The sequence below is a fragment of the Grammomys surdaster genome, unplaced genomic scaffold, assembly GCF_004785775.1.
Source record: "Grammomys surdaster isolate TR1022 unplaced genomic scaffold, NIH_TR_1.0 98, whole genome shotgun sequence".
Lineage (NCBI taxonomy): Eukaryota > Metazoa > Chordata > Mammalia > Rodentia > Muridae > Grammomys > Grammomys surdaster.
Genome location: NW_021604577.1, coordinates 2915474 through 2932302, shown reverse-complemented (window position 1 = coordinate 2932302; position 16829 = coordinate 2915474). Strand labels below are relative to the sequence as shown.

Here is a 16829-nt window from a genome sequence, read left to right as displayed (position 1 = left end):
TAGATATAGATATAGATATAGATATAGATATAGATATAGATATAGATTCCCTTAAGGAATCTATCATCATATGACCATCTCTCATCATATGACCACATCATCATATGACTCTTATCATATGACTACAAACTCTGTGACATTCAAAAATACCTTTGGTAAATGATACGAACAAAAACGGATCTCATAGCGTTCATGGCAAACAAGGGTTCACAAAAAAACAAATCCCAAACTAAAAACATCTAATGGTTTTAAGTAAGCCCAAGCCATTTTCAAGAACTGCAGATCATTTAAAAAGCAATTGATGGTGTTCAACTGAGCCTGTGTTTAGGCAAAGTGCCTGGAAACAAGCTATTAGGAGGCTGTAGTGCCAAAAGTAGTTATTATAAGCAGTGTTTGGTCAGCCAGTCTGTAAGATCAAGCAGGTTCTACTGAAATCTCTTATTATTACATGGAAATGGTATATAAGAGACTGAGAACAAGGAGTACAAAGAGATTGGACATGTGAGCCACACGTCAAGGTGGCCAATGTACCTCTATTTATCATGATGTAATGACTACACAACCTCAGTTTGCTTCCTGGTTTCCTAGGGAGTTTAGTAAAACCAAGGCACAGCTGCGTTCATATAGGTTGGCTCCATATGTGGAATAAACATGAAGTAGAATATGTATGTCTAAAAACTAAGATGTATATGTGGTTCCTGTCTGCTCCCAGTAAGCCAATTTATATCTGTGGCACCTGTCCATGGAATTCTAAGCTCTATGGGACTATAAAGATTTGTTTTCTAGAACGAGAAGACCTTCCCAGAGTACATAGTGACAATCTCAAACTCTGACAGTTGGCGCTTGTTTGCTCTGATCTCCTTCTAACAAAGAGGGAAATGAAGGAATTTCCTTTAAGCAAGCCTAAGTAAAGCTGATGGGTTTTAAGAGATGCTGGTTTGAAGGAGCTTCACTTAAGTATCTATCCATGTCTCCTTAGTCACTTCACACACACACACACACACACACACACACACACACAATCACAAATGAATCCACAGAGGCTGTGACTTTACAAAAGACATGGTACCCAGAAACTCTAAGTCTTTCATAATTATCCCATGAATATTTCCATGTATGCTATCAAAGTTTCCAACTGATAGTAAGAAGCATCCATAAGAAGTCATTGGGTGTACCCATCATTGTTCTGAGACATGAAAGGGGCTGGGGTATGTCTTGATGACTTCTTTTCTATTAGATTCCCTAGGACAATAGGCCCTACACTACGAACCAGCTTGAAGATGATATGGTTCCAGCAAGCAGCTCTGTGTGAGCAGCGCAGATGTAAAGCATGGATTGTAGTACACCCTTTTGTACGAAGAGAAGAACCTTATCTAATGACCACACATCGCTGGCATTCTCCCTGAAATTTCTAATATACTGATATGTTTTCTGAAAGCAGTCTATAACTGTGATAGATATGAAATAGTACATGGATCCTTCCTTTATTTGGGACATATCTGGAAGCCTTTGATGTCACAGAATCCTAACCACTCCATGTAACACTCTCTTACACCTGACGCTGAATGAGTCTTCTCTGTTTTGTCATTCCAAACTCTCTTTCCTTTAAAAGATTCATTCTTGGATAATATTCTGATAAACACCTGTATATTAATATCCTCTGAGGAAGCAAACCTATGACACATTAACACTGCACTTTGCCTTGCTCTACACTTGTGAAAACTCTATAATGTTCTAATATTTGCTGGGAAGGTGACCTATGCAAAGGGAATGAAAAGAATTCAATATTAAATCACTGATCTGATTTTGGATATTTTTTTAAGGAAGCTAGGCTTTAGATTTTAGACACAAGAATTCTATTTTTCAGATATATAAGCTAGTTCGTCTTTTACTTTGCTTAAAAAGTCTATTATAGCTTTTATAGACATTCAATTCACTTATTTGTTAATTATTAATAGCATGTGATAGTCAGATATAAGAAAAATAATAACTTAGATACACTTTAATATTATGTATGCAACGTTATACCTCAGAGATAAAGTCATTGTTCAACTTCATCCACAATAGAGCATGCATCTAAGACCTGGTGAAGTGCCATAAACTTAAAGGAGACCAAGACATAGAGGCTAAAAATATTTCCCTATAAGAACTCTCAAATGTGAGAAACCTTCTGAACTTGCATTTAGCTCATTTTTAACTTTATTCATTCACATAGCATTGTATTTTAATTTGAAATAAAATGTGTTTACAAAATAGTGGTGGTTTACCCCCCTTGGCAATATGATCACAGTGCTCAGTGTGCATGAAATATCATATCCCACTTAGATAAAGTGCTGAACAGTCAGTGTTTGGAGAAGGATTCTTAAAGGAGACACTTGTCCACTTTTTTTAGTAAAGAGATCTTGCTTTGAAGTACAATATGAACTTACTAGACTAGAAAACACATTACACCAGCGAACAGATTAACCTTCAAGTGTAAACCATAGCTGTACAATTAATATCAGGGGGTGGGGGCACTTCTCTTATAGAAAGACTGTAAGAGTGAAAGTACTGAGTGACTCAGTCACCTTTGAAAACTTACGGGTGCTGATGAGTTAAAGAAAATATCAGCTGCTTAGAAATGCATGGCAGGCTTGCTGAACATAATACCTTTCCTGTTCTCACTAGGAATCGTTTCCCATCGAAGCAGTTTCTGTATCAATCACACAATAGTGAAAATGGCACAGGTTTATACTACGTGACACAATAACAGCATTCATAAGCAGAGGAAAATGACATTTATAGTGGCAGTGCTCTAGTTAAACACCTAAACAAATCACTAAGCCACACTAATTTGTAAGCTTTGAGGGTTGAGAAACTCACTTAGCTAAGGAGAGAGCAGAGCATGCAATCAACGTTCTCCCTCAGCGCAACAAGGTTTTCAAGAAAAGAAAACCACTGATATAGTCTCCTCGATTAACTCTGTGTGGAAAAAAAAACTGCTCCAGTCGTATCCAGAGGGAACTCAAAGGCAAAAATCAGGCCAACTATGACACTTAACTATCAATCTTTCCAAGGCCAATGATGGTTGATCAGCCTGGGGAAAATGAATTCCTACACCTGACAGTTTTTTAACCACATGCTACGGCTTTACATAGAGGAGGATAACTCCTGCAAAATGCATAATGGAGGAATATCTTCATTTTTATAGGCTACTATACTGTTCTTACTAAGTATGAATAGGTTTAAAATACCCTATCTTCCCAAAAATAAACTGTACCAGAAAGACTCTTCAGTATATGTATGCCAATACTCAAATAAACTTTTTAAAGATAATCACATCTTTCATTTCCAAGAATAAAAATTTATGCTAAGCAGTGGTGATTGTGTGTGTGTGTGTGTGTGTGTGTGTGTGTGTGTGTCTTTGGTTAAAGCTTAAAATTAGCACTCAATTGATATTTCATATATTATTTGAGATTTGTACGTTTTAATCACAAGAAGCAAAACCATTAATGTTCCTGGGGATAACTTTCATAAATCATAGAATTTATACAAATACATACTTTTATATAGATGTCATATTTCATTCTAAATTTAGTCACCAGAAACTAGACGATGGAAATTGAAACAGTTTGAATTTCAAATTCAAAATATATCTTATTCAAAAATCAAGGTATAGTACATACTATTTATAAAACTTCTAATTCAGAGTATTAGAATTTACTAATTCTAACTGTGAGTAACGGCATTTCTTACGTAGCAATGATTTTATTTTTAAAGAACTGCATATCCTATATTAAATTACCTTCAATAACACATGGAAAAGAACTAAAGTTGCAAGCATTCTGTTTGTAGATATATTTTATTGTGTGTACCTTTGATTGCAGAAATGTTTGATGAACTTCAAACTCACAAAAGATAGAAAAGAATGATAAGGCCCTGAGTAATAGACAAGAGTGTCTTCTGAAAATGCAAGTGACACATTGACTTCTAAAGATAAAATAAGATGTACTGCCCAAACAAGAACTAGTTCTACTGTGACAATCCAAAAGAGAAGGAAAAAATATATAAGACAAATGTCTATGAATTCTATTGTGGATAGATATAGTTTATGTATTATGTTTATTATGGAAATCATGCATGCATGGTAAACACAGAAACATTTTTGCAGTTTATATGTGTGTTTGTGTGTATCTTCTTTAGTTCTCTGAACCTGGCAAAGCAAAACATAAAGGTTTCAAAGACTTTTCTTCCAATAAATAATCTGAGTGCATTGAGGCATTAGCAAGTCCAATGATGGCAGAAAATCCTTTTGGAAACACTATCCAAAATAATGCACTGATAATAGAGTTCAAGACCAACATCACAGAGAACAGGGAGACAGTGTCTTTGGGTGCCAGCTGCGGTGGCTGGAGGAATGTGATAAGGAGGTACAGGAAACCATCAGAGAATACCCAGCCTGAATAACAGGCTGAACTGTCTCAGGCTGCTGGCCAATATGAACTACCCCAGTCTTCATTGCCATACTTTATAGAGCGGTCACAATGGCGAATGGGACCTCCACCATTCCAACCATATTTAGGAAAATATTCACAAAGGGAAAAAAAAAAGCTATATCAACTAAGGATTGAGCTCTAATTAGCTGTGAGCTAACACAGAGGAAAACAATTTAAAAATGAATGTGTCATTTCTGTCATAGAGAAAGGCAAGGTTATACTAGAACAAGATAAAACATAAGCCAACAGGAAACTGGGAGCACAACAGCTGAGTGGGCGAGCGCCCCTGCCACCAACTGTAATAACTTGAGTTTGACCCCTGGAACCCACATGGTGGAAGGAGACAAATGACTTTTCTTAGTTGTCCTCTGACCTCCATGTGTGCTTGTCTACACGCATAAACAATACATACATACATACATACATACATACATACATACATACATACATACAAAATACACATCTTTTAAAAAATAAAAATGGAAAGCTCAGAGGATAAGGAAAAAATGCAGTGGCTGTGTGAGTAAGTGTGAACTGAAAGGCACAAACACAAAATAACCGAGATGTTAACTACGCTGCTTCTTAATAATAAGTTCACAAATTCTGAGATCTGAGAGATGAGGTCAGTGAACTCCAAAACTACCTGAAAAATGTGTCTCTTCGGGTATCACTCATTACTGTGTGGGTGTGTTCAGCTGCTAAATCAAACCAACATTGTTCACTTCATACAATACAAACATTCCTGACATGCCATGCTATCACTCTGTGTTTGCAGTAAGCCCTAAATAAAATTGTCCTGATTGACAAATGAGTTACGTTCTAGTACTCAGATGGGTAATCTGAGATCTATGCATCTCATTAATTTTATGAATACGTATAAGAGTTCTAAACATGAACAGTTCTTCATTTGCAAAAAAAATAAAAATGATATTTTCAAAAGATAATTTTTAATTATTTTTTTGAGGTTTTAGTATAATTACATCATTTCCCCTTCCATGTGCTCTCTCAGAAACCTCACATACACAGCTCTTTGCTCTCTTTTAATTTCATGGTCTCTCTATTTTTAACTAATGTTGTGTCCATACGTGTGTGTGTGTGTGTGTGTGTGTGTGTGTGTATGTGTGTATGTGTGTGTGTGTGTGTGTGTATGTGTGTATGTGTGTGTGTGTGTGTGTGTTTATTTTAATGCATGGTGAATAAAAGTACTTCCTAGATGTATATGGCTATTATAATAGCTTGAAGTTAAATAATACCTTACCATTTTAGCCAAATATAGTTTATAGACTTTTATAAAATATTGGCTGAACATCTGAGGGTAAAATCAGTATTTGTCATTTTTAAATCAGATGTCTTCTGATGAATCTGGTACTTCTTGAAATTATTTTCACTCACTACCAATTTTAATCTTTAAATTAAGAATCATAAGTATTTTTATATCACATTCATAATATTTTATCTCATTCAAGTTAATCATGTTTACACTGCACTACTTCAATTAATCTCAGAATAAAAGATAAGAAAATTTTTCTTTTTACTTGAGGCAAAACCAGAGTTTGGGGATCCATTTCAACATATATATACTGATGCAAAAATAAATTTTCACATAATCATTAAAAGATAGTCATTTTCAGATGGACTGACACATTAAATCATTTTCCATGGGGGAAAGGGGCAACTGTTACTTGGTCTTTGCTACTCCCAGTCTCTTATTGTTTCTTTAAAAACACTTGGCAGATGTGGGTCAACTTCCAGAGAATTGGCAAGTAGATGTCAGAAGAGGAAAACTCTCCACATTTGCTCCTTTCTATCCTTGGCTGTAATTCCATTTTTCTCTACACACTGAGCCCTCTCTTGAGTTTTCCATGAAAACTGAGCTGATACCGTAAAGTGGGCAGGAAAGCCCCACAACCTGAGTATTTTCTAAGGTAGCAGACTCCCCTGAATAGGAATGATGCACTCTAGTGGACGCACGTCTCACCTCACCAAAGCATTCCCCTCAGTGGCTTCATGTGAACAGAACAGGATGTTCTAGACCCTCTGGGCCCATGATCCTCTGCTTTTGAACAGAACTTCTCTTCAATGTTTTAAAAAGCCTTTGAAAAGATGTTTTTTACTCTACTTCCAAAAGGAATTGGGTGTAGGTTTTAAGTTTCCCAAATGTGCCAAGATTTGGCGAAAGTTCAGCATCTCCCAGGAAATGAGAGAGAACTCTCCTACTGCATGGAGAACAGCTCAGTTGCTTATACATATACCAGTTCTGAATCCTGGTACATACAGTGTATCTGAGCAACTTTCAGAATGTCTTACAATTACATTTATTTCACAGATCATGCTCAGGATTTTTTCAGGATGATGACATTGTCTCAAAGGACAGATACCTCTTCTAATTGAGACAAACTCGGTATAACTTACTTGAGTTTTGCTGCTCATCCATTTTAGGTGTACTTCCCCTAAAATGTACTTCTGTGTCTCATTCCCCCAGCTAAAAGTCGGGGAGCAGTGCTCTTGCCTCTTTATATATACCATAAACCTGTTTTCAAAGTGCAACTCTTAATGGACCTACTGCTTCCCCTAACTACACCAGCATTTATCTATAATTCCTTCCCTACCAAAAAAAGGTGCATTTCTCATACATATATTTTCATTGATTGTGGTTTTTATCACATAACTATATCAAATATACATACCATTTGTGTTGGTTTATTGACTGCATTTACCCCATACTTAGACTAAATCTCTACAGAATTTCCAGGCCACAAATTTAAGTATGCAGCATGCCTCCTTGAAACAATCTCTGGACTTCTTATAACACACATAGTAGCTCCATCCTCCTGAGTAGGGCATCAAACCAAAGTATAGCATGGACACAATTTACAAATACAGTCGGAAGGAAGAGAGGGAAGTCCCTGGTGCTTAAGATAGGCCTGTTTTCTTTATCCTCTAAACACACAATTAAATATTAGAAAAATACTCTATTCCAGAGAAACCACAAGTTCTCTTTAGGAGCCTCTTACCTGCCCACCCTTCTCAGGCAAGCAATCTTAATTAATTAATGGATTCTCTGAAGATGTCCTTCAGCCAAACAACAAGCATTTTTTTTTCTTTTTCACCTGCTTTGATACACTTGAGAAAAGTTCTAACTACTTCAGAAAATAAATTATTATTTTTCTACTTTGACATTACTTAAGACTAAATATATTTGTCTGCCAGCCTTTACTTCTTATTCATTTATTTCAGATATCAGCTACCTATAAGCTGTTTGTTAGGTATCTGAGGTATCTAACCGAGAATCAGCCATCTTTCTTTCACACAAGCTGAACACTCAAATATTTGCAAATCTCTAGTTCTGTTTACAATAGGAAAATTAATAAACATTCTCTTTGATGATGTGGTAACATGCAACTACTGTGACCCCATTTGGTAAGTACCATTCTTTATCATAGATTTGATCATTAGTAACAAGAAATATCTAATTCTTTGAGAAAAATTATAGAAGTGGAACACGTAGAGACAGAAAGAATACATTGTATGAAAAATTCTAATACATTCTATTCTACCTAATAGGTTTTTAAATGATACACCAACAGCGAATGGTATAATTTTAACAGTTGAAATTTTTCTGTTATTATGGACTTCTGGAGAATATATGACATATATTATAAAATATAAATAACCTTCTTTATTCAGTAATTGGTATCAATGAGAAAAATATGGAATGTTTTAAAACTAAGATAATAAATGGCACCATGTGTTGGAAAAGAAGAAATAAACCAATATTGGGAGAGTTTACACAGAATTTGTGCCATGTTAGAAGAGAACATGGAATTAAACTGGAATAAAAGCTCAAAGAACTAAGTATACGTCCTGATAATGACGCAGGCACAGTTTGGGTAATTTGTATAGAAAAATATCTACTCAATGGGAAAAAAATAATATTTCACCAACAGCATAGTATTTCCAACAGCCTGGCATAATATTTCTTAGATTATATTTAATGATATATTACAGTCTCTTCTCAAAACTTTATGAATTTACATATTAAAAGTTTTAAAATACGATTTAGAAAGAAAAATGTGGTACCAATTTCTGCAAATGTAATAGTGCAGTCAATCTAAGTGATATATTTACACTGACAGTCACTGAAGTAAATTTCATTTTGTGAGAGCATTCAGTAAATAGCAAAGCTAGTGAATGAATATGTTCATATATTTATTCTTGAAATTCATTCAACACAATACTTTGAATAATCTTCCAAAATATCAACCAATGGACACAATATGGAAAGCATCTGCAACTTTACTCCACATATATAGTACACCTTAAGATGCCGAAGAGTGCAGTTCAGAAGTCAGGTGTAGGAATAAGCTAAAACGTGTTCTTGTTTACATTTCCTTTGCAGATCACAACACTTGAGCACCATTCTTGTGGTATTCCTTCAGAGGCACGAGGACCAGGCCAGTGGTAGTGCGTGATGAATCACCTTACTCTGTGTAGAGCAACCCAAGACTTCCCATCACTTTCTAAATGAGACTCAAACTGAAGCCACAAGGATTAGACATAATTACATCCCCATAAAGCCAGCCCAAATGATATTAAATAATACATTTTGCAAAGAATACCAATCCATTTCTTATCAAAAAAACTTAGTTGCCTTGGCTTCTCACGAAAGTTTTTAGATGGGTCACAGAACAAAACAAAAATTTCACATTACACAAAATAAACATAAAAGATCATTGCCGTAAACCAGTGAAATTAAGCAGAAAAATTACAACAATTAAAAATGTTTTCAGAGTATTTCATAGTATTTCATGGATTCACCAGAATTACCTAACCTCCATGTCTTGGTCTCTGACTGTCTTTGATCTGAACCCTGCCGCCAGCCATTATCAACTTACTCACTATAGGGTAACATTTGGTCTTGGTGTATAACCTGGTCCATCTAAAATACTTCTCAGTCAACTAAGAGATTTATCCAGGAGAGACATACAGGGCCTAATGAGCATATGACGCTGTATAAAACAATCAGCCATTTTGCCACGTGGAATAGCATTAACATAATCACCAAATAATCCGAAGCATTCCCCAAAAATGTCCCAGATAAGCACAGCAACCCAGATCCTTGGGAAGTGTTGTTGAATTTTGTCTGAGAGCCTATGGGGAGTGGGTGAAAATTAAGAAGAGAGATCAAAGTCAATCGTATGGAGTGTGGTTTCAGGTTAAGCTCTCTAACAACATCAGGTGAAATCTCCTCTTCCATTAGCTGGCATCCTAAAATGTTTCAATCAAAGGCAGTATACACACTGGGCAGAACCTCATCAACATACCTTAAGATAACTTGGCTATGAGCAGGCAACATCATGGGACTGGGCATAGTGAATGGCTGACCTTCCGCTGCAGCTTTGTCTTTTCCGATCAATGTGTTTATCAGCCTCAACCCACTGACAGCTGGAAATTTCTTCCAGAACTTTCGGGTCTCACTTATCTCCCTGCTCTCAATTCTACCAAGTCATTTCTGTTCAGCTACTGCCTACAGTGTCATGTTTAAATTGTGTGAGATGTGCTGATATTACTTGAAATGAGTTAATATAGGATAGCTAACGTGTCAAGTACGTGTGTTTGATGAACATATTCTACTGACTGGTCTTCATCTAGTGAGTTTTGCATAGACAGGGCTTTAACTATTTCAGGGTACTGAGTAACTGACTTATTTCCATTCAGACTATCTAGACCTAGCATGGGTTTTCATTCGTAGTGTGGGATTTGTCTGTGCTAATGCAGTAATAAGGCTGCACTAAGCCTCGTGGAAGCTAAGGAAATGTTTCTGAGTAAAAATAAAATGTGGGCTAGTGAGTCACTTTTTTTCCTTTTTTTTAAGCAAGTAAATACAATTCTTTATATTGGATTATTAAAAATCACATCCACAAAACGTGAAAAGTGCTTCAGAACACCCAATTTAAGGTACCTCAAGAATCACCTAACACGTTTGGAGTTCACAGACTGACCCTTCAAGCTGTATCTAATTCCCCAAGTATAATGGCTAATGGCTGCACATTAGTTCTACTCCTGGAAACAAAAGTATCAGATCACTGTTTATTTAATGGCGTTTTAGGTTGGATTATATGCGAGCAAAAGGAAAACTTAAACAAAACTGAACTCCTGACAATATTTGGGGTAATTTTTTTTATGTAAGCAATTTTGTAAATTCAAGATTACCAGTATGTTAATGTAAAAACATTAATCATTAAAAGATATAAAAAGGGTATTATCTTATTATTAAAATATTTATCCTAAACCCTTAACTTGTTTATGTCACTCTATTATACACTACCTGCTTTCTTTTCAGAAGTGTATATAATTAATTTATATTAGCTTAATGTTACATAAGATTCAAAATATGGACTAAATACAGAGGACAATTCCCATTCAAAAATACAGTTCCACCAAAATTATCAGTAGAGGGCAGACAGGTTCTTACAGGCAAGTTTCTTTTAATCAAATGCCACACAACATACAAACGTCAGATACTATACTAATTTACAAAGCAATATCCAAGATTGCTACAGTAAGCTCCTACCTTTTTAGAAAAAAAAACTTTTACATGTAACTAAATTTTAATTCAAGATAATTGAACATAATGAGATTATATTCATCAATATGAAATAACCCATACATTAAAACAAATATATCATTTATTACAACTTAAAATCTGAATTTTGTCCTCAGTGTTTCTCAGCCAGAAAATTGGAGAGAAAAGTCATTCCCCACTTTAGCAGAAAGTGCTTATTTTCTCTTACTTATAGTTATTAAAAATAATGCCAATAAATAATAATAAAACCTCCAATGTGTTTTGGGAATGATTTTTACATCTTGTAAATGCAATTTTAGAGGGTTGCAGACATTAAAATTCCTACAGTTTTTAAGTTAGTATTTAAAGCGGTCATGATTCTAAAATCAAACTTTTTTCAAAGATCTTTATATATATTGTTCAAAACACTTCATAGCTTTGCACAGAATCTTTTATCCCTTTAAAATCAATTGTTTTCCAACTAAAGCAAATATAAACTGATTCCTTTATCATGAATACTTATTAAACACAAAGATGAGATTACTTTAGGTAAAGAAAGGCCTTGATCTACAAAGTCAAACAATGATGTGGAAGTCTGTGCTAGTGTTCTCTGGCTTTAGTAGACTTTGTGAAAATCACTGGGAAGTGATGGGGAAGGACTTCTGGAGCTGACCCTCTGAGGTCCTGATGCAGGATATTGAGAGAGGCCTACTCCTGACTCTGCACTTCTAACAAGATAACGTTTAGAAAGACCACCTCCTATGATCTATAAAACAGATCTGGAAGTTAATATTTAACTGTTTCACTTCACCTACCTAATAGCTGTAACATTTATCACGGACTAAGAGTGCTGATTAATAATTCTTTTTACACAAAGCTAAGTGTATTCCTAGATAAGTGACTAACAGAGACATCTATAGCAAAATAAAACAATGGCCACTGTCTTCATCACAGTGACCAACTCAGTAATGGAAAAGGATTCTCCTGTACTGATAAGTGACATAAACAAGGAATTATTTTAATTATCAATTCCTACTTATCTATACTGACTCTTATTTCTGGCCAACAGGGGACTTGCCTAAGTAACTCAGAGGACTGAGTGTGTCAGAAAAATGGACCCTTTCCTCTCTAAATTTTACAATTCCAACATTCCTCTCCCCTTTCCAGTCTCTACATCTCACATACTTTAAAAAACAAAACAAAACAAAACAAAAACTCCTTTCAGCTGGAAAGATCTGGGCCAATTAGAAACAAAGACAAACTTGGACAGGAGATGACAGGAAATCAGGGGAACAGCTCTTCTTTCCAGCTGCCCTTGACCCTAGGTGGAATCCCAGTTTCCATCTCTCTTTGCTGCTCAGGGCTAGGGGGAGAGTCTAGCAGAGATCTGAGTGAATCCTAGTTCTCTTCAGGCCCCGCCTCCTGGTGTCAGCAGTCAAGCTTTCCAGAGCATTTCCTTCCTATATTTAAGCTCACCAAGACCAACACTCGCCACCATATTTTATGAGGGTTCTGCTGCAGCCAAGCAAGTTGCTTTGATTTAGAAAATAGAGTGTTAAAAAAAAGAAAAAGGAAACGAAGATGTTTAGAGGTGGGAGAAATAAGCCTAGGAAAGAACTGTGAAGACAGGAAACTGGACAGCAGCAGCAGGAATCAATGTTCTCAGTTGGGGACCTCCGGTTTTTGCTCTCCCATACACACACACACACACACACACACACACACACAGTATGTAGTTGTTTGCCCAGAATGAAACACACAGCAGAAAGAAAAGGCTCAGAGGGATCTGCTGAACTCATTCACCGGCTGCCTGTACACTACATGGTTTCTAGACAGTTTGAGGAGTTCAATTCCACTGGTACCAGTAACCACTCTTCAGGCAGTTCTTAAGACTGAAGGGAAATCAATGGCTGACATTTCTCACATACTAATGCTTTTTGCCCCGGGGCAGTTACTGAACCAGCCCACGTTGAGTCTAAGGCAATGCAGCAGCAGGAGTTTTCTACTCATTTTACAAGTACATAAGGGTGTGTGCTATGGGAGAGTCTTGGTCCGCTCTATCCTCTAAACCACCCCTTTTAACGTTATCCTTGTAATATATCTTGAGGACACAAAAAGTTCCTTTGCTTTTAGGGCATTATCAACTTGTCCCAGAAGATAAAGATATTACAAGTCACTATAATCAGCCAAGGAGAACATGTATAAGAGAGAGGGAGAGAGGGAGTAGGAGGAGAGAGAGAGAGAGAGAGAGAGAGAGAGAGAGAGAGAGAGAGAGAGAGAGAGAGAAAGAGAGAGAGAGACTTCAGTGACTAAATACAAGAGTGCCAACTGCTGACAGGCAAAGGAACCTGGATTTGTTTGGGAGCACTTCAAAGCCTTCCAATTAATAAGCTCCCCCTACCTAGGTCTCAAGCATCCTGGATATGGGCTTTCTGTGAAAAGCTGAGATTTTGTTCTGTTTGTAAAGAGTGATGTCCTGCCCTGAAGCAGAGACGCACGGACTTCTTCAGTTCATTCATGCATTTGCTCATCCATTCACACAAACATGTCCCTTAATTATGTCTGGCACTGAGAATCTTGCCTGCTATTTCCCCTCCCCAAGTCAGTGCTCATGGAAACGGCTGGTGCAGGATACAACTCAACTGTTACCCCACTTCCTGAGCCAGAAAATCAAGTCCCATAGACATTCGCAGAAAGGAGGAAAAAGACTTTATATATATATAAAATGATTAAAAGGTGGAAAGGAAGAGATCAGAGATCATCTGCAGGGAGAGGGCCCTCTCAAGAATTAAGGAGTAAAACGGTGAAAGGGACTTGGGGTCACATTCCAAGCTTCCCTTCAGGGGAAACCGCGGCAGTGACACCGCGCCAAACCATTATTAAATCCAAGACTGCAAGAGCCCATGTTTCCCCGCGGGGATAAATCAAGTGCAAAGCCACTCGTTCCTCTGAGTGAGATGCTGTTGGCCCGACCCAACTCAGAGCCCCAGTGGAAGAGCTGGGGGAGCCGCTCACAGCCCAATCCGCAGCGCGCTCACAGCCTCCTTTCAGCTCCCAATAACGTGATGAAGTGTAAATCAAATGCCACGCCAGGAGGGGCCCCGGAACCGCGAGAGTCGTGTATCTAAGCTCAGCAGCCTATCTTGCCTAGGAATCACAAGGTCACGATAGCGTCGCGATTCCACTCACCGTACACTCCTTGGCCAGAGATTCCCTCCAGGAGGACTGTCAGCAGCCACACGAGACCGTACACTAAATCCATCTTCACGTGAACATGAACATATCCAGCCCAAGGGGGACGCAGTGGGACCTTCTGGAGGCCAGCGGCCAGCAAGGCGCGCTCCACTTGTGCCCGGGCCGAGTCGAGGTGCCTGGGAACTGCTAGCAATGGGAGGAAGAGCTGTCCGTCTGTCCTTCCCTGGCGGCGGCCGTGAGCGGAGCTCTGGAGCCCCACACACCCCACACTCATGCACACACACACACACACACACACACGCACACACAAGCACACACACACACAAGCACACACACGTACAAGCACACACGCGCGAACACACTCCCACTACACAATACCCCCGATACACACACTCACACGCAAGCCTCACTCACACCGGGCGCCTGGGAAAATCGCAGACGCCGGGGAGGAGCAGGGGGCGGTGATGGGAAGCAGAGCTGCGAGGACAAGTGTTCTTCGGGGAAGCGGCTCCAGGCTCCGGGCGCGGGCAAGCGGCAGGAGCGGGCAGGAGCCCCGGGGGCGCCGCGCGATGAGAACCGCGCTGGACAGCCAGGGAGCAGGAAGTGGCCTCTGACCCGGCCACGAAGCGGGGCTCCCTAGCCCGGGTTCGCCTTTACAAAGTAACTCGCGAAGGTCCCCAGGGGAGCGTCAAGCGGCGGCAGCGGCTCGCCGGCCCGCAGTCCGGAGCCCCCAGCCCTGCTGTCTTGCCTTCCCCCATTCCATCAGTTGCCATTGCAACGCCAATCCTGTTACACGACACAGACTCGCATCGCCGAGCGGGGAGAGGAAGAGGAGGAGGAGGAGGAAGAGGAGGAGTGGGAAACGGAGGATGGGGAGGAGAGAGCGGAGGAGGAGAGAGGAGGACGAAAGGGTCCAAGCGGGAGTGGAGCGCCCGTCTGGAGCTCGCCAGGCACCAGCCTCAGCCGCTGCCGCCACCGCCACGGCTCTTCCAAACAGCCTTGAGCGCCCCGCCAGCAAAGAGGGTGCTCCTGGCGGCAGCACCAATCCCGGGAGCCGAAAGCAGAGTCCGAGCACCACCACTTGCAGGAGAGGGAGGATGCCCAGCGCAGAGCAGATCCGCACACCGTCCACGCGTGCCCACCCGTACCGCGCGTCCTCTTCTCTTCCGCGCCGCCCCCGCCAGGTGGAGGGGGTGGGGGCGGTAGAGACTGGCGGGAGTTTAGACCCGGGAGCCGCAGAAGGGCTTTCCCCACCCGGGCTAACGGAGTGCTGGCATCCGGAGCGGAGCAGAGAAGCGGCCGCCTGCTGAGGGCACCCTGGCTGCGCGGCCGCCTTGCGGGCCGCAGTTGCGGCAGAGATGCCCAAGCTGGGCAGAGAAGCGTCCGGGGCCCTACGCTTGCCTGGGATCCCTAGATTGACGCTGGGGTTGTGCACCGCGGAGGCGATAGGCGGGAGGAGGAGGAGGAAGAGGAGGAGGATGGAGGAGCGGCGGACGAGGAGCGCAGGCGGCCCGGCTGCCGGGGAGGAAGGCTGTGTGTGGTCACGTTGTGCGCTACGTGCTGAGAGCGCGAGGCTGCTAGCCGCAGCCCGGCGACGTCAAAGCCGAGTGCAGGGCTCGGCCGCCTTCCTCTGAGTCGCCTCTGCCTCCCAGCCTCTGCTCACCAGGGTCAGCACTGGTGCTCATCAGCTTGGACAGCAGTGATGGGCTCGGCGGGGTAGCAGCACCCAGCCTCTCTTCCACTCCACCGAGGCCGTCCCTGGTTCTTCCCTAGCTCCGCGGGGGCGAGGGCCAGTAATTCATTTCCGATGCCGCCGCTGGCGTTTGCACGCGGAAGGGAAGAGCCGGCTTACGTCCTCAGACACGCGGTAATTACAGGACACCTTTATCCCCTTTCTGCCGTCCAAGGTCTTCCAGGAACCGTTCTGCTTGGCTAGAGGGCAGAACAGGCCAAGTCTTTGGAAGCCACCTCATTCTTCGCCATCCCCGTCATGTTTCAGTGGAAATATGGTCATCAAAACAGAGGAAGGCTGTGGGGGGAAGGAAGAACATCAGGAGTTCAGAGAGAGTCGGTTTTGTATATAATGCCTCCTAAAGTTAAATGCTTAGAAAAGGCCCCCTTACATGAAAGACAGGCTTCTTTGAGATAGGGTCAGCTCCTCCGAAGAGCTTAAAATTTTCCCTATTACAAAACGACCAGAAAGAAAAGGCATCTTTAATTTACACTAGAACAGATGTAAAACTGATAAACTAAAACATAATGGGGAATATCTGAGACAATCTAAGTTATTCTAGTGTGTTTCTTAATGAAATTAGGTTTTACTGTCTAGATCCACTTAGCCAAAATATGATAGAGAAGTGAGGGAAATGGTTAAACGTGCACATATATACATGTGAAGAAGTTATTTTGGGGGAAATCTGGAGCATGGCAATCATGAGTTTGTCTCCATAATAAACTGGTATAATACACTGCCATTGAGGGTTCTCTATCCATGCGGTGCTTCTGCTGGGGACTGGGAGGGAAAGGATTCCCAAGCACTGGAAATGAATAGCCCTCAGTATTTCCACCACCCTTTCTTCACTTTAGTGAATTGT

At 40.4% G+C, this 16829-nt stretch overlaps 1 protein-coding gene across 1 annotated transcript in view; it reads right to left on the bottom strand.

Moving 5' to 3' along the window:
* The window catches only part of Mdga2 (MAM domain containing glycosylphosphatidylinositol anchor 2), a 732366-nt gene extending 717891 nt beyond the window's left edge, over positions 1 to 14475 (bottom strand). Inside the window, exon 1 of the mRNA XM_028782361.1 lies at positions 14230 to 14475. Coding sequence (XP_028638194.1) covers positions 14230 to 14302 — 73 coding nt within the window. The 5' untranslated portion in view covers positions 14303 to 14475. The remainder of the gene's footprint in view (positions 1 to 14229) is intronic.
* Between the last annotated feature and the right edge of the window lie 2354 nt (positions 14476 to 16829).